We start from the raw sequence: 18939 nt of genomic DNA, 5'->3' as shown, positions 1-18939 counted from the left end.
AAGTACTGTAAACTTTTTCTGCATGCATTTACGTTGGTTTGTGCACCTAGCTATGTCAACATGAAAGTGTTATTTGATTTTTTTTATATCAGTATAACAATCGGAAATAGGTTCATTTGGCTGTAAATTATATGGGCATATTTGTTTCCTTACCAGTCGTTTTCGCTGATTATACTTCCGGCTTATTTTAATGGATCCGTCGAACTAGTTTTATTCGCTTTGCTGGAACCTGCATTTTATATGAATGAACAAAGTAAAATTAGTTTTACTGATGTAAAACGTTTTTCATACAAGTTTATACATGTAAGTTATCAGGCCCGTAAGAACCGACAAGGGGTATAACCGTAAGGGGATTAGTTATATATTACGGTTGTTTCCCATCAAAAGAACGTGCAATGACTCTTTTCTTCAGGTTTTTTACATGGCTGGATATGGAGGCGGGTCAGGGTATTCTTTTTCATGCTCTAATTTTAGCATGTCTGCTTATAAAGTTAACTCAATATCTGAATTATCGAATCTTATGTTTAGGCCTATTTCAAAATTGGTGAAATCAAATTGATTCTTGTTTCTGATCACGATTCGTAAAAGGCTGAGATTTATATTTTTCCACCATATCTCTTTGCATTTGGTGTTACCTGTACAGCCCATACATAAGCCTTTCATTTGGTCATGGTTCAGTGTAATCGGTTTTCACCTGTGTATACGGATATATTCTACATATCTATTGGAAAACACTTGATAGCAACAAAAGTAGATGTGTGCTTCTTCCACGGCAGAAGAAAATTTCCCAAAGAAACTTTAATCAGATGCACAGGTCAGTGCAGTACAAACAAACATAAATACACGTAAACTGAAATAAAATGTAAACAAAGGTAATGAAAGATACCCAATACGACACGTGTAGTCCATTCCACGCAGGTAACCGTGACACGAAAGCAGTCAGGTATAACAAATGCAAAGGGTATACCCAAGTGCTGATATCGGAGATAGAAAATATGGCGTAACAATGCCTATTTACGAAACGTATTCAGCTTTAATCCTCTTCAATTTTGTCTGTTATTTGACTTAATTGAAAATTTTCTTTATTGCTGCTCAATGTCCAATTCGAGTATATTAGACAATTGTTTACCAATATCCATAGTAGGATATGTATGAGGGACAAGTATCTTTTGAGACAGACTGTCCACCGGTAGAGATGTATGCTCGGTGGTTAAAATGACAAGGTGAAGAAAACGAACAGTGATCGATCTCCCAAACATGCAGTTATGTGTATAAGCATTGTTTGCCTTGTATAGCAATATTACAAAGATTTCAAATTATTTGCTTACAATGAAGATATGTGATTTTGTGTTAGAGCGCTTGCTTCGTGATCGGAAGATCGTGGGATCAAGTTGAGAGTATAGTGGTGGTTAAGATTGACTGACCTTAGTTACGGGCAATTTGTAATGAAACTGACAAGAAACAATTGTTTAATTATTTAATAATACGTCATTAATGAATTATTTAATCAAAACTAGATTAAATCGATACAGAAGAAGAGAAGTTATTTGTGATAATTGATTAAAAGACAAAATGTGCAAATCGTTTTCGTCAATCGCCTAGTCCTTGATGGAAATTTCTAGAACGTCAAATGGCATCAAACCCAATGTTTAAAGGAAAATGGGGCATTATCATTAAAAACCTTTTATTTTGAATGGGCATGGAAATACTGGCAAAGTAATTGATAACACAATAACATGTATAAGGTGTAAATGTATTTATATTTCGAAAGACTATCAGTAAGTTGTGCTAATGAATTTACCAGTAAAATGTGCACATTTTCCATTGAGAGCATCATGGCAACAAACCGAATGTGTTATATTAAAGCTGTTAAAAAATTGTGCATTAATCAATACATTTCAGTGGGCTTTCCTGGAAAAAGTCACATTCAAAAATTAATGTTCATTAGTTATTTTCTACCGTATTTATGTCTTAATTTGTCATATTTGCATTTTTGAACCTACATTTATTATTTGCAACTTTAAGATTAACTTCCAAAGTTGGATAAAACAGCATTTTGTCCGTTAAAGCACTGATTTTTGCATGAATTTTGGCTTAGAAGTCCTTCAGTGTAGGTCTTTCCCTTAATATAAAATAATGATACTCAGTAACCTGATAGGTTGTTATCTAAAGAATGATTTAAGATAGGATTTTTTTAGGGGCAGCCCTGCTGTAGGGTAGAAATTCAAGCAAAAAAAAAATACAAAAAATATCGAAATCTGTTTCTGACAGCAATGGTTCACATTTATAACACATATTGTCACAGCCCAGTATAGTTCAGATGGTATAACAGCTGACTATTTAACACCAAAGGTACTTTTTAGAGATTGTTCCCATCCACCTGGTACCACAATTTTATATTTTCAAATGTTCGCCCTGCCAAAGCTTTTATAGGAACTTTTGTATTTTCCTTCCGTTATCTATCTTTTATGCAGGTACATTTTTTATATAAAAGGCAGTAAAGAAAAAGCAAATTGTAAATTCAGGTGTAAATGAAACACAGTCAAACGGAACTATACCTCAGTAGAGCACACTTTCTTCAAGGAGAAGAATACAATACAGGTATTCTCGCCTGCAATGAGCTGCAATGGATATATAATGTATATATTCCTTAGACTTTAATCAATTCAGTGTATTACATTACTTTTATTCCGTCTGTACTACTTATACTTGTCGGGGTTATTGCGCTGGATAGTATACGTATTGCATGCTTGTTTTATTTGAGCTTAATGCAGATTATTTAAGAATTACACATATGTACTTTTGTACATATGTACAAAAAATGCACAAACAATACAAATTTGAGAGTAGGGGATATAACAGGGACCCCTGGAAATTCCAGAGTGGGATCAGGTGCATAGGAGGAGTAAGCATCCCCTGCTGACCGGTCACACCCGCCGTGAGTCCTATGTATCGATCAGGTAGACGGACCATTCCGTAGTCGAATTCAGTAATAAAAACAAAGGCCTAATAATTGGAATGAAACACGTCAGTCAACTTAATTAAGGGCCAATGACAGGTTGTTTTTGCTAACAAGATCATTATAACGACTATAGAATTTGAGAAATGCTTACTTTAAACGATTTGTTGAAAATCCTGTAACATCAACTTATCTGTCAGTAGCCTGCCTCGGTTTAAAAATTGATCGCGTACTCGGAGCATGCTAGTGAGTATCAAATAAGTTGGAAGATGTAAACATCATATGCAGTGAAAGCTGGACATTACTACATAACTTTTACTGACGATGTAAAAGCTGAAGTCACCTCGTTTGTCATACAATTAAGTTGTTAGTTTGCCTTTATCGTCTATAGTCAGTAAAACAGATGTGGTAGACTCCGTGATGTCTTTTATCTCAAGTTCACTTGGATCTACTGAGTCGGCATATGAAAGGAAGTAACTATTGTTAATTGGTGATACGTCGTCGATATATCTAAATGTCGAGATGAAGGCCACAGCAAGTGATTTTTTCTTCTCATGTAGAAATTTTTGAATAAATTCTGCTTCATAGGAAAATAAAAACAGGTCGACTAATAAAGGAGCACAATTAGTACGTGCCCATTGAAACTCCAACAGTTTGTTGGAAGACCTGGTCTCAGAAGTCTACATAAATGTTGTCAATGATGAACTCCAGCATCCTTTTAATATCAACTTCAGAGTACTTGTGTGTAGAATCAGAGTGATTTTTAACAAAGTAATTTGTTGATTATCAATCACAAGATACGAAAATTTTCGACTTCCATTGTTATTGAAGAAGCAGCTGTCTATAATATCAAAAAGCCTAGTTTTTAATTTATCATGAGGAATGGTTGTATGAAGTGTAGACAAACCGTACGTCCTGATGTTATTATTGACTTTCGAATAAAATTGGCGATTTTAAATTTTCTAAAAATTCTTTGGAGTTTTTGAGAATCCACATCTGATTTACACCACTATAATAATATATAAAATATAATTAGTATACGATTGCATGTTTTATTATATCCATGTTTACACAAGTTCCTATATCGACTAAATACACCACAGAACGTTCTATGAGAAATGAGAAAGCAAATTTTAGAGTTAAGGCTAAGTAGGAACAAACCTTTTAATAGTGGATTTTTAAACCAGAAATCTCTGACGAGACCGTAGCTCTACTGTTTTTTACTTAACAAAAGTAGAGAAAGTTAGCACTTGGACTTGAAACTATGGCAACAGCAATAAATAAAATAATGACCCTTGGTTAAGTCTCTTTCTGAGTCAAGTTTAATTTCAATTGGACAAAAACTGTAGAAGAGGTAACATTTTGAAAGAATTTCAAAGAGATATCTATTTTAGTAACCATGGTAACACTTCAACAATATCTAAAACCGATAGGCCTAAATAGAATTATGTATCTTAATGTAATCTATTGAAATCTTACTAAAACTGTAGAAGGAGTAGCATTTTGAAAGAATTTAAAAGAAAATTCTATTTTTAATAACCATGGCAACATTTCAACAAAATCAAAAACCAATAATAGGGTTATTGAACTTATATTGGTGGATACTGGCACGAGTTGGCTGTACAAATGCACGAGCTTGCGAGTGCATTTTTACACTAACGAGTGCCAATATTCATCAATATAAGTTCAATAACTCCTTTATTACATAGCTAAAATACACTGTACTTTTCAATTACATTTCAATTACTTTACATAATACATATTACGTGTATTTAATAAGAAAGAATTTCTAACACAGTCACATTTTACAGATATTTTGAATTATTCAAAGAAGCCCTTCTGTTTTTCAAAATCTTAATTTTTTTTATTTCTTGATAAATGAATTTGATATATTGGCTTGTTTATAAACATATTAGTTTGTTTTATAATCATGATGCACATAAAGCATTAATACTTATTTAATGTTTATCAAAACTTTTGTTTTACTTCTCATTAGTATAGGCATGAAAACATTTCATTTTTTTTTTGTTGCTTGATTATCAAAAAGAAAAGAAGATAATTGAATGTGTCATTAAGACCTGCCTTGTTGCCCTTCAACTCCCAGCTGTAAATTGCTATAAAAAGAACCCTCTAAAATTTTATATAATTTTACATCATGCTTTGTTTAAATTCAAAGATTGTGATTTATTAAATACTATTAAAATTGCTTTACTATTTATATACTTAAGAAAAGAAATATATATCGAATCCTTATTCTATCATTTAAACAGATCTTTATATACATATATGCAGTTTGGTATCTGAAATATAAAACAAGTATTATTTATTGTATTAAAATTGTCAATATTTCCAATTTAAGGTGTTTAGCTTGCCTACCTGTAGCTGAAATAATTTGCGAAATATTTTATGGTTAATTCATAAACTCTTGAAAACTTGTTTTAATCAAATTCCATAGAGGCAGTCAAACAAAACATGTAGGACTAGGTCTTGTGTTGATGAAACACACAAACACCACAGGCACCTGACATTATTTATTTTAGATACTCCCCCTACCTTAAATTTACATGTATTTGTTTTTCAAGATTTTTGAAAGTGAAACAAAAGTAATTGAAATGTATTTAATTAGATTCTACAAAGTAATTGAGAGTAATTAATTACATTTGTAAAAATCAATGTAATTGTAATTGCAAGTAATTGACAAAATTTTCAATGTATTTAAAAGTATTAAATTACATTTCAAAGTAAATGACCCCAACTCTGATATCACAAACAATGGCGCTCTAATGATTAGTTTCCAATTTTTAAAGTGTGTATGAGACTTGACCATGAAGTGTTCTGTAGTATGTTTGGCAAGTAGATACAGAATTGGCACAACGATTTCTTTATATGTAAATGAGAAAAGCATACAAACTAAAGCGATCATAAAGATGGAAAACAATGTGTAGATTCCAATATAGAAATACAGAGATAGTTATGATGCCCTCAACTTCTCTATACAGCTTCATATACAGTTCTATTTTTATTTAAAATATCACAAAACAATTTCAAACTAAATGGTAATTAGTCGCGATTTTAGCTTTAAAAGATTTTTGAACATAGAATTATACTTCGATTCTTTGAAATCATTACAGTATTATGAAGAAAAAACAAAACAATTTCTAAATATTCTCAATTTAATTGATCTTGTAATTCTTTGCATTTTTGTAGCACTTTTAATTAATGTATAATCGGTTTTTCCCACTGATATATTTGTATAATACAACGTTTTGTGTGAAATAAATAGTACTCTCCGCTTTCTCCAAATATTTTGCTTTTTTGAATGAAGGAAACAAACTTTAATTTTAATTAGTGACTTTTCTGTTATAAAAGGCATTTAAAAATTCTTTTTGCTGAAGATTTCGAGGAAAATATTGTCTACTCTCTTTCGTAACATGGGCAGTTTTAGATAAACAATCGCCGACAAATATAGCCAAATAATGATTATACCAGAACTACCCAGAGCATTGCATTATGTTGGGAAAAGGTTGTAGCTACTCATAGCATGCATACCACAATGTCTTTCAATATGATTGAGGCGTTTAGTATCTATTTTTAATTTTGTTATATTTGTAATTTTGTTATATTTAAATTCATTTTTTAATCCCTTAGAATTGCATTTGGAGGCTAGTGCAATTGCAGAGGATAAAAGATTTTTCAATTCATATTTTTCAGCAGCGATTATGTAATCTAAAATTGTTTCCCTTGAAAACGTTCCAATCATTTTGCTAGCTCCTTCCTTGTTAACCTGCGTGCAAATAGCCACGAGACGATCTTCACATTTTTTCATCTTTTCATCGTTTTGAGCTTCCCAGGCCAGCTCCATTAATTGTAAAAGATTTTGTTCTCCTGAAATAATGACAGAAATATCAAAGTGAGAAAAACATTACTTAAAATAAATCTATATTAATTAAGATGTCCGTATCCGGACGGACGCAATATACAAACGCGGCATTAAATTTTACAACTCCTAGTGAATAGTTACCGTTATCTAACGTAGATGCTAATTCTTGTTCCACATAATTGAGTGGAATGTCAAGAATTTTTCGTTGTGTTTCATCAGAAACCTTTTCATCAATTTTTGCCTGTTTCAATGATTCAGTACTGTGTTTTGAACAAAGTTTTATTATCAAAGGAAGAGCCAAAACCATATTATGTTTTTCTGCGCAAGCTACATAATCCACCAGAGTATCAGTTTCAATGCGATAGTTTTCCCCTTCACATGCATGTTTGCAATTTTCTTGGATAAATGATTCACACTTATCTTTGAGGTCCACGATTTGGTATTCATCTGCCAGACATACTACCTCTAGCACATTTTTCTCTGGAAATGAACAAAGATGAGTATTATTTTGATGATTTTTAATAATATTTGCACAAGTTATTGCGTGATGATAAAGGTAATAGAAGATCAACCCCTCATCTTAAAAAAATGTAAATTGTATACAACTGATCACCTAAAAATGTCATTTCTTAATTTTTTTGGACTTAACATCTTTCAAGATGTAGAATAGAGAAGAGAACCAAGATGCGGATCCACTTGAAAGGCAATTCAATAGAATGTTTTTTTTTAATCCAATACTTACCAGTTATTGGAGCCAACAGTTCGGGGTAATAAAAAGTATATAAAAAATTCACAAAATCTGTATACTTCTTCCCTGGCAAAGATATCCTATTTTTGTGTTTTTCGCTAAAGTCAGATTCAAACATGGCCTTAAACACGGGTGACTTCTCCATCAAAATTTGCTTATTGAGGTGTATATCCATTCCATCTACCTCCAATATGACATCAGTAGGAGGGAAGGCTTTTCTTGGCTCCTCATAATGGGGCTCGCATTCTTCTTGCACAGCACAGGGATCCTTCCATTCAGTGGTCATGTTGTGTCTCTTGGGCTTTTTTGGTAAAGAATAATAATATGGTTACGGTGAAAAGATTATAAAAGCAATGGATCTTGTTGAAAATATCGATAGATTTATAAAGTCGGGGCACTGTTAGGGGATTCCATTTCCATGCATTGTTCTAAAGCTGTCTTTAAAAATGGGTACAATCTGCAATGTACAGATTGAATGTTTAATTTTGATAATATTCTCTTCTTGCTACTCATATTTTGTCAAATACAATTATATCACAATTGTGCTTATGTCATATACTAAATAATCTCTTTTAAAATTGAAGGCAGAAAATGGTATTGGTTTCAGTCAAATTATGTTAAAACCACTTACACGCTGTAGAAATACATTCGCCTCCACAAAATAATCAAACTTGTGTATATACCAAGAGAATTGAACGTCTTTGTTATCTTGATTATTAGTACACATAAACTTTTACTTCTTAAATTATTGCAAATTAGATTGCATAACATATTTTGCCTAAAGGATGCCCCTTACTTTAAGACGAAAGAGAATTGATTTAAATGCTTTTAAACCGAATGAGAAATGAATATTTCTTTGTCTGCATTGTGAAAAAGATTTAAATTGCATTTAAAAGCAATAGTGCAAATCAAATTGTTAAATGACTTCCAATGTGTTTTCAAAACGTGTATCTATAAAAACTTTTGAAATAAACTTGTAAAAATGCAAAATATGCATAGCTAAACTGTATAGGATATATATATATATATATATATATATATATATATATATATATATATATATATATATATATATATATATATATATTACTCAGCTCTCATGATATTGGTGTTTTAGTTGGATTAGGGAAATTTATTTTTCATGCAATGATATTAAGAAATGATGAATAATTTAATTTATATGCATATTATGTATAGATATTTTTTCATGTATAATGGAGAGTTTATAATGTTTACTGTAATTGTTGGTGTTGAGGAGTCAGGGGTCAGATGGACACTAGGGGTTCCACCCCCCGTAGACTCTCGCTATGCGTGCATAATTATGTTGATTTTGTGTATACTGATGGGCCGTATGGCTTAAAGTTGTTTAATAAAGAATTATATATATATATATATATATATATATATATATATATATATATATATATATATATATATATATATATATATATATATATATATATATATATATAACATATTGTTTCAAATATGCACGCCCTATCATATGTCATTCAAAAGTAATCACCAAAGTTAAAATTTTTGAAAATTAGGTAAAACATCAAGGTCAAGGGGTAAAAACTCATAGCATGCTCAGAAACATATTCTTACTGGTAATGTACATGTCAAATATGAAAGTCTTGTCTCTTATAAGGAAATATAACATTTTTGAAAAGTAGGTTAAACTTCAAGGTCAATGTCACAGAGTCAAAAGTCATGATATATTTAGAAAGGTCTTGTCACAGGTAATATACATGTATAATATGAATAGTTATGCCCTATCTTTTCTCTTTCAAAATGATCAATTTAAAATAATGTTAAATTTTTTTGAAAAGTAGGTCAAACTTCAAGATTAAGGTCATAGGTTCAAAAATCATAGTATGTTTAGAAAGTTCTTGTAGGAAATGCACATGTGAAATATGAAGCCCTATCTCTTATTATTCAAAAGTTATGAACAAGGTTAAATTTATTGTGACAGAGGGACAGACTGACAAACGGACAGACTGACAGACAAATGAGATTTAATGTCCCCTAGGTCCCTTTCGCGAAAGCGGATGACAATAATGCCCTTGCTGTTTTTGAGAAGAAGATTTATGATTGAAAAAATCCCCTGCATTTTTCTATGTAAATCATTGGATCCCCATATGTGGCCCCACCCTACCCCAGTATGTCATAATTTGAACAAATTTGAATCTACACAAGTCTATGTAAAGAAAGTTTCAACTTTTTGGGCCCAGTCAGTGGTTTTTGATAAGACTTTTTTAAATGATACCACCAAATTTTCACTAATTCTTGATTATCCCCCCTTGAAAGAGAGTTTGACCCTTCATTTGAACAAACTTGAATCCCGTTTACCCGAAGATGCTTTGTGGCAGGGTTTGTTAAAATTGGCCCAGCGGTTCTAGTGAAGAAGACAAAAATGTGAAAAGTTTACAGGCGGACAGATGGATGACAGACAAAATGTGATCAGAAAACCAGAAAAACTCAAGTGAGCTAAAAACTTATGATCACAAGTACTTGGAAAGATTTACAGTATTTGAAAAGCAGTTTTTTTTTCATGCATTGTTTTCAGAAGCTGAAAATGTATGACTTGTATCCATGTTGAAAAAACTTCACATTTCAGAAAACAGTATGATTAAAAATAGTTAATCAAGGTGCTTTGAGTAGCAAAATAAGCTAAACTGGTATAGCTAATTCAACCACAGAGCTTAGTCAATTTTAAGATGCACAACTTTTTCAACTCTTAATCATTCTTAAAATATCTATATCATTCATTTCTGATTCAAAGGAGAACTAGAGATATGACCAGAAGTATATCCGTTGACTAATAAACATGTACATGTGTAGCGGTCTCAAATATGTTATCTTAATTAATTCGTAAGTTGATCTTATTTTCACACTTTTTATATATTTATCCTTAATGTGTATCTCAATTACCCCACATGTCTATGTTATGTACCGCCTGCTGATTGCCATGTTAATTTATGTAATTGATACATTGACTCCTAATCTTAGGGATCCAAAATAAGAGCTCCTTATTGTCAGAAGCGGATCTTTAGTATAAATACCGCGCTGAAACTGCGTTAGAATAGTACTATGACTTTGACTTTTACACTTGGATTATAAACTTCGCTCATGTTACTATTTGGATTATATAACTTGGATTTATTTTGTGATTGATATTAGTGATTGTATATAGTTGTGAGATGTGTAAATAAACTGTAGAATAGATGAACTTGAGTCTCATTTCAAGATATGAGGAAGGATTTTACGCTACCAAAATAAAGACTTAATTAAATACGACCGCTCGGTCGGCGCTACACATGTACATTGTGTTTTTTAAGTCATTAATGTTTGTTTGTTGTTAAATGTCCCTCTCGGGAATTTTTCACTTATGGAGACACCTGTCACCACTTAAAGATAATGAAGACGTGCAAGTTGGATTTGAGGTTAACATTCATTTTAGGAGTTTTCAACAACTAAGACGTAAAGAGATAACTCCTTTCCCTCGCCCCTTCCCCTGTTTGTTCATGTAACTAATACTTTGTTTTGACATAAAAAAAATGTGAATATATACAAATAGTTTAATGGTCCATCTCTTTGAATGATTTTCATTCCTAATTCTAGGAGGGTACATGGGTTGACCCATATTCATGAATGAAATGTCAAGCAATCTTATCATCGATGCACTTTTATTATGTTCTCCAAACGAAGTTTGCTCTGAGCGTTTGGGGAACATCTGTAACGGTTCCTGTTACATTTAGCCCTAGTTTAATTTGATGTAGTCATATTGTGAACATTTCCAGTTCATTAAGAGAATGGGGATGACCTCCAGGGGTTCATAACCTTAAACCATTAAATGTACATAACATAATAACACAAGAAACAAAATTATGTACAGTCAAATGGAAAAGTTTTCTACTATTTTGGAGTCATATGATCATTTGTCATTTCAGGGACAGGGAGCGGCTAGGGAGATTGGACCCCCCTCCCCCCCAATGGAATTTGCAGAGTTATTTAAATAGGACTTTATACTGATTTACAGAAGCAAATAAAAAATGACTTTGGACGCCCTCCCCCCTTTAAAAACATGAACCCCACCATCATTGTATTTATTTTGTTTGTTTGTTTGTTTGTTTTTTCCCGGCAAAAATTCCTGGATCTGTGCCTGTAACTGAATGTAATGTCGACAACGGGAGATAACTCTTCACAATGTGAAATTCGTCTATTGTGGCATTCGATGATCTTTGATCCTTTTTAAACTCTAACCTTTTGCAATTCGGTTATTTTACCTCAAATCAATACTTAAACTTGTACTTACCGACTGTCATAGGTCCTGTCAACTTCATGAAATATAATCCATGCAATTAAAACACAAAATGAATTAATTTCTACTGATATACATGTAATGATTTTTACACCACACTGCACCATGTGCAATGTAAAAATGATAATGGTAAAACTAGTACTAGTACTAGTAGGGTGACGCAAGCCCAATGTGACGTAGAAATTTTCACATACATGTACAGTACAAGAACAAATTTTAAATTATCTTAACAATCGATGTTTTAACGTAACTTTGCCATCTAGGCCTATTTCCAAAAACAGGCAAATTGTTGTGTGTTGGGGGGGGGGGGGGGTGGACAAAATTGATTGGGTATGGCTTTTCAAGGAGGTTTTTGCCTAATCAAAAACTTAAAACAAAGTTTGCACATTTTGATAAATTCATCAAAAACGCTTTGTACTAAAATAATATTATTTGTTGTTGAGAAAATAAATTTAGTAGTTCCAATTATGGGCCAAAAATTTATATCTCCTCTTTTATCAAATCCTAATTTACATCATTAATTCAATTCTGTTATTTCAGACTGGAAATGAATTAAGTAAAGGAAATACCTATAAAAGGCTCATAGGTCACAAGGTCACCTGAGCATTTTATGCTCGATTTGACGAATACATGTACTGTGTAAATTATAGAATTATTTTTGACTTTTTCCTTGGTAAGCCCAATATGAAGGAGTGTGCATTTAGAGGCAAACACCTTGGTGCGGGTATTACTGTCATATGACAGCATCTAGTTTAATTTTAATTTCCCTCTCTAATAATTTTTACTCTCTATTGTGGACCAAAATCTGGCTATTAGAGATCAACAATTCGGTCAATATTGAATCCACACAATATTGCTTCAATATCAGTACTATCAACTTGTTCTGAAGATGATTTTTCCCTGTATACATTCATTATGTAAATTTGGATCTAACCTTGGTAAGTTTTGTTTTGGTATGTTTTGCTTTTTAATATGATTTAGTCTGGTCTTGTCATTCTCAAAACAAATTCCTATATTCTCCCTTGTAAAACTCTGTCTTTTCGCAAAAAGAAAAAAAAAGAATCTTACGACTAAGATTAAAATTTTATAATTTTTTTTATCTATTTTTTTTTTTTTTTTTTTTTTTTTTTTACAACAGATTTTTTTTCTAAAGGCTTATTAGCATTGTTTGCCTTATACATGTATTTCGGTGTATTGCAGTACGATGATGAAGAATATCGTATTGCAATACGTTTTTGTAGTACGAATATTAGGCAAAATGCATGGACTTAGGATTTCTATGATAAAATATGAAAATAAGTTGTCAGAAATGTTTGCCATCCTGCAAAACCGTAAGACAAAAGATGCTGTATAGCGCATTCCGATACGTTTGCTCTAGAGTCGCGGATCGGAGTAAGGAATTGATCCTTACACCGCGGGTTCGAATCCCACTGCCGGTGTAACGTAGAATTTTGACCTGGGTTGAAAATTGAGCCGGGGATGATTTTACAACGTTGAAAATTGAGACCAAAGGTGTTGAATTTAGACCCTAGTCCGTTGAAGTTCTAAATTCAACAGCATAAAAACACATATTTATGGATTGATGTTTACAACTATTATTTTTTTTCAATTAACTACACACACTGAATTCAATTTTATTCTTTACAATAACATGTTAGCATTAATATCAGTTACTTCCGTTCGTAAGTCGACTCGATATATCCCAATGAACTTGAAATAAAATACACCACAGAGTCTGCCACAAATGTTTCATTTGGAAGTTTTACTGACTATAGATGATAAGGACCCACTAATAACTAAATCGTGTATACATAAAATCATATGATTTCATCTTTATGGTGGCATATTTCTGTACCTGTATGCATGTGGGGGGGGGGGGGGTTTCCTATAAATTATGTCAACATCTTCATGCAAAATAATAGTTTTAAGAATTTGAAACATTTTCTAAAAATATCAAAAATCGCCTGTGACTTCCAACATGCTAGGTGCAACTTAATTATGTTGACATGTAACTAATTTATGTTGACATGCAAGATAAATGTTGACATGCAACATATTTATGTCAACATGCAACTTATATATGTTGACATTCAGCTTATTTATGTCAACATGATCGACCTGCAACTTACGTTGACATTCACGATAATTATACACATATATGACACAGAACTCTAGTACATAATATTACATAAATGTACAATACGTATATTTTTAAATCAGAATCTCTAATACAGCCGCCTCGGTTATAAATTTTATGCCAGAACAACTATGTTTGTTCGGGCAACAAATTTATAACCGACGGTTCTGAAAAAAAAACATTGTTTTTCCTATCTTTTAAATATTCTTTACACAGAAGTTCGAGTTCAGTTGATACTCTTTTGTAATGCTGATGGTTGGTTGTCTAAGATATTTGTTTAGGACTTTAAAAGTTGTATTTCCAAAACTTCTATGATTTAATAACCTGGGTTCAACTCATCGCGAAGGGTAAATTGCGGAACGTACGCTAAGGGACATTTCAGTACATTTGGAGAAAATCTTTCACTTTCCCCCAAATGTTTCATTCGGTTTCCGCAAAAAATGTACAGCCTATATGTATGTGCATGTCAGCATAACTAAGTTGCATGTCGACTTGATCATCTTGCATGTCAACTGTGTTGAAAATAGATAAACTGCATTCAACATAAGATACATCTAGCAGGTTGTATGCAGGCGGTTTTTTTTTAAATAAGTTTGGAAAAAATTTCCGAATTCCCAGTTGATAATATTTATATTGCATGTTGACATATTTATGTTGTATGTTGATAAATTATCTTGCATGTTGAAATAATCTATTATTAGCACATACCATTTCATGGGGTGATTTGACTTTTCCACTCGGCGAGCAGAGTCCTGACGCTGTTTACGGAGATAAAAGAAAATAAAAACAAACATACCATGTATGGTTGTGTAGATAAATTATCGTAGATGACAATGGTATTAAACAGTTGCGAATACATTTCCTCTGAAAGTGTAAATGAGTGCGATTCTGGGGAGGGGGTACTCCATGTAATTCGGAGCTGCATGGATACCTTGTGATATTATTATAGTATGGGTTAAAAAAATTGTTACCGAAACAAGTGCCTTTGGGTCAATAATATTCAACAGGGTAAATTTTCAACATGTTGAAGTTATAAGAGATTGGAAAAAAATTACCAAGGTGTTGAAAAATGACCTCGGGTATAAATTCCGCGATTTTTGGTCTCAATTTTCAACGGTGAAAAAGCACTCCTGGTTCAATATTCAACGGATATGTTGCAGAAAAAAATACATAACCCACGTAAGCGGGTTAATTGAATTTTTTCTGCAATAGCTGTGACGTTAATTCCCGTACTAACAAACAAAGAAAGACATTTTATTGTTTATATTTATATCTTTTTAAAAAAATCATTCAAAGTAAATATTGTATTATAGATGTGTATGTCACTGTATGCATAATTGATGGAACAGCCTTTGCTTAAGAAATCTATGCAGGTGGCTTGCTTAGTGTCGTTTATGGACTGATTAACGGCTATGGTTTTTATAAGAAATAAAGGAATAATATTCAGTGGATGTAAATATTTCAGAATAAAGGATTCTGTACAATCAAATATGTAGTATTATATAAGAAAGCAATATTGTACAGGACAACAATAATGTAACTTTGCTTCAATTAAAGGTTATAAATAGTTCTTCCATCGCAAATATGAACAACAGAAGTTAATAAAAGTTCTTTTTTCTGTCACTGAAATAGTTAATTACAATTTTGCAACAAAAATTTCCGACATCAATGTTGCAGCTCATATTGCTTTAATCAATGTACAAACATTTAGGTATATGAACAGACAGACAGACATACAACAGAGGAGTGATCCAACTGTGTAGCTCTAAGTAACAGGTAATGCTGTAAAGTCATAGGAATCAAACAAACTTTAAGAAGACTTACCAGTTATAGGAGCTAGGAAGTCAGGGAAATAAAACGTGTGTAAAAAATTCACAAAATCTCCATACTTCTTGCCAGGTAAAGATATCCTTACTTTGCCTTTTTCGCTGAAGTCAGATTCAAACATGGCCTTTAGCACGGGTGATTTGTCCATCAACACCTGTTTATTTAGGTGTATATCGATTCCTTCTACCTCCAGTGTGACATCAGTGGGAGGGAAGGCTGTTTTAGGTTTTTCATTTTGGGTTTCATCTTCCCCAGCACATGAATTCTTTGATTCAGAATCAGATTTCTCCTGGCAGAGTTTAGCTACCTTACAAGCAGTGGCCATGTTAATTTTCTTCGTTTGTCTTCTATCATTTAGTAAACTGTAAAAAAAGTATACTAAGGTGAAAAGATTTTAAAACATTGGAACTTGTTGAAAATGGCAATAAAAATGTTAAAATTTAACTCTGCATGCTGGAGATTAACTTCACCTTATACAATTTTAAATTCTGTACAGCAGGTGACTTTTTTGTTTGTTTCTTAATTATGATTTAAAAAATTAAATATATTCATATTCATGAGGCTTGGGTGAAAAATATTCTTTCAAATTGAATGAAATTTGATTTTGTAGTTTAAGAAGTACGGAATAATTTCACATTTGTAATTTTACAGTTGGTGTGGGATATGAATTTGCAGGTCTCTTTATACCACAAAATGAAATTTAAAGGGACCTGGACACAGTTGCATTGTTTACAATTTTTAATTTCTATTTTATCAAAAAAATTGCTTTAGTTTAATACATTAAACTTATAAATTACATGAATATTCTTATATTCAATTACCACAATATTCTTAATAACATTGCATTAAACTATTGTGTTTGTAAACAGGGCATGAGTGCTGTTAATGTTTATGTTTTATCAGGTGTGTTCAGTTTTGTTTACCCTGCACACATCAATGACCATGGGCTGACAATACTGGTAATTTGGTTTTGCTTTCTCCAATTTCTACTTTGAATTTCCTGGAATATAGTTTTAATTTTTTTCATTCTTACACAAAAAATGTCTACTTTTCTTGAATTGATGCCACAATCTTGGAAAAACAAGCCAAAATTTGGGGAGTTTCCAAGTGCATTTTCAGTACATGTGCACTCTAATAGGTAGTTTATGTGTTATATGTTGACATAATTTGAGAGCTATGGGCATATAAAGTGTAATTAATTAGCCAGAAAAAACTGTCACCGGATGTATATGTGTACCCCCTTGGCCTTAAAAATAAAGTGCCCCCCCCCCACCCTGCATGATATGCCCATCAAATATTGTTCAATTATCATAAACAGTGTAGCGCAAGAAAATCAAGTCAACCTTGATACAAAGATTTCAATAATTGTTCCATTCCTTATAATGTTTGATGTTTATACATCTCCTTTGATGTAGACATTAATTTAATATCACAAATATTACATTATAGATTGAGAATACTTCAACACTGTTATAAACTAAGTATAAAGCAGAGGAGTACAAAGGTACCAAGTCACTAAAGGTATTTTTATGGATCTAGAGGTGTTCAAAAATTTTTAACATTGACAGTCAAAATTTATTTGAAATTCAATTACAATTTAGCTAACAAAGTACAGCCTAATAATACATCAAAATATTAATCATTATATTCAATACATTGTTTTTTATTAGATTGTAAAACTTGATGGATTGCAAGTCTTTCATTTTTGGTAGACTTGATGCTCTGAAATTTGTTAGTTGATATTTTTTTTTTTTTAAATTGAATAAAAATATCATATTACAGGTGACTCTCGATCTCTCGAAGTTCAAGGGACCGTAAGAAAAGTTCGAGATCAAGGGGTTCAAGAGATAGAAAGTGAATAAAATTCAGAATTTTCAGCTCCGATCATCATTGTTCTACTATTATACATACCGGATGTAAATGTTGATAATGTCATTACATGTTTTCTTTCGTATTTTACAGGTTATTCACTTGATTTCAAAAACAGTGATCGTATTTTGAATAAATAAAATGATTATTTTAAGTTTTAATATTTATTTGTTCTCATTTCATGATTACATGAAACCTGAATAGCAATTGTTTAATTGTCTCTCCCCCGGGCTTGATCGGTCCTTCACAAGATTGCTCGTAATCGGTATTGAGTTCTTGAGATAGGATTTCTTGTGCAATGTTTGCCAAACTGGGATTGTGAAATGTTTGAGACAGCTAGCCTTCCTACATTGAATCTTTAACTGGATGCAAGGCCACTCATTGAGAAATCATGGAGAAATCAAAGAAAATGTAATAAACAGAAAATTCAATGTTTTGTAGTTGGATATGGAATTTATCTCACCTGTGAGACAGGATTTTTTTTATATACTGGCAAAGGGCTTTAAATTTAGACCTCTACACAGCACTCAAGGCCTTTGAGCAGTGAGGGATCTTTATGGTGCCAATGCCTAACATGACACAGGGTCCAAGTTTTAAGGTCTCTTTCGAAGGACCCGCAACTTTCACTCCAGAGTACCGAGCATTTGGCAAAGGAACCAATTTTTTATCGACTTACGTCAGTCACAGCCGTGATTCGAACACACGACCTTCCGATCATGGAGTGAGCTCTCTAACGACTGGGATATCGTGACGGTTGATTGCTGATTAAAGAGACAGATGTAAATTAAAACTGAATAGATATAGATCTGCGCTCGCCCTAACGGTCACACCATCAACATATTATCTATATGACCAAAGGAGTTCGCAACTGTCAGGTTCACAGTTGATGTGACGTCACAGCCCCTTCATGGTAACTGCAGTACAAACTCTTCTGCAGGGCAAAATAATAACGCTTGGAGAATTTTTTGGACATATAATCAAATGAACATATATTTAATAATTACATCATCATATTTCACCAAACTATAACATTTTGCCCTGCAAAAGAGCAGTACAGCAGTTACCGTGAAACAGTCTATGGCTTCTCGGTAAAACAAATGTTTACACAAAATCAAAGAAAGTGGGTATTGACCGCATTAAAGAGCGGTTGTGACACGATAGCGGTGTTTTTCTTTGAAATTCGCTGTTCTGTATT

At 32.3% G+C, this 18939-nt stretch overlaps 1 protein-coding gene across 1 annotated transcript in view; it reads right to left on the bottom strand.

Annotated features, from left to right (window-relative positions):
• LOC133185122 (uncharacterized) overlaps nucleotides 1-16206 on the bottom strand; it is a 33977-nt gene extending 17771 nt beyond the window's left edge. The window contains exon 1 of the mRNA XM_061320181.1: nucleotides 15873-16206. Within this exon, the coding sequence (XP_061176165.1) occupies nucleotides 15873-16200 (328 nt within the window). The 5' untranslated portion in view covers nucleotides 16201-16206. The remainder of the gene's footprint in view (nucleotides 1-15872) is intronic.
• Nucleotides 16207-18939: the final 2733 nt, after the last annotated feature.

The sequence above is a fragment of the Saccostrea echinata genome, unplaced genomic scaffold, assembly GCF_033153115.1.
Source record: "Saccostrea echinata isolate AGI-Se365-2 ecotype Australia unplaced genomic scaffold, CSIRO_AGI_Sech_v1 ptg000012l, whole genome shotgun sequence".
In the NCBI taxonomy this organism is placed as follows: domain Eukaryota; kingdom Metazoa; phylum Mollusca; class Bivalvia; order Ostreida; family Ostreidae; genus Saccostrea; species Saccostrea echinata.
This window is presented reverse-complemented; position numbering and strand designations above follow the sequence as displayed.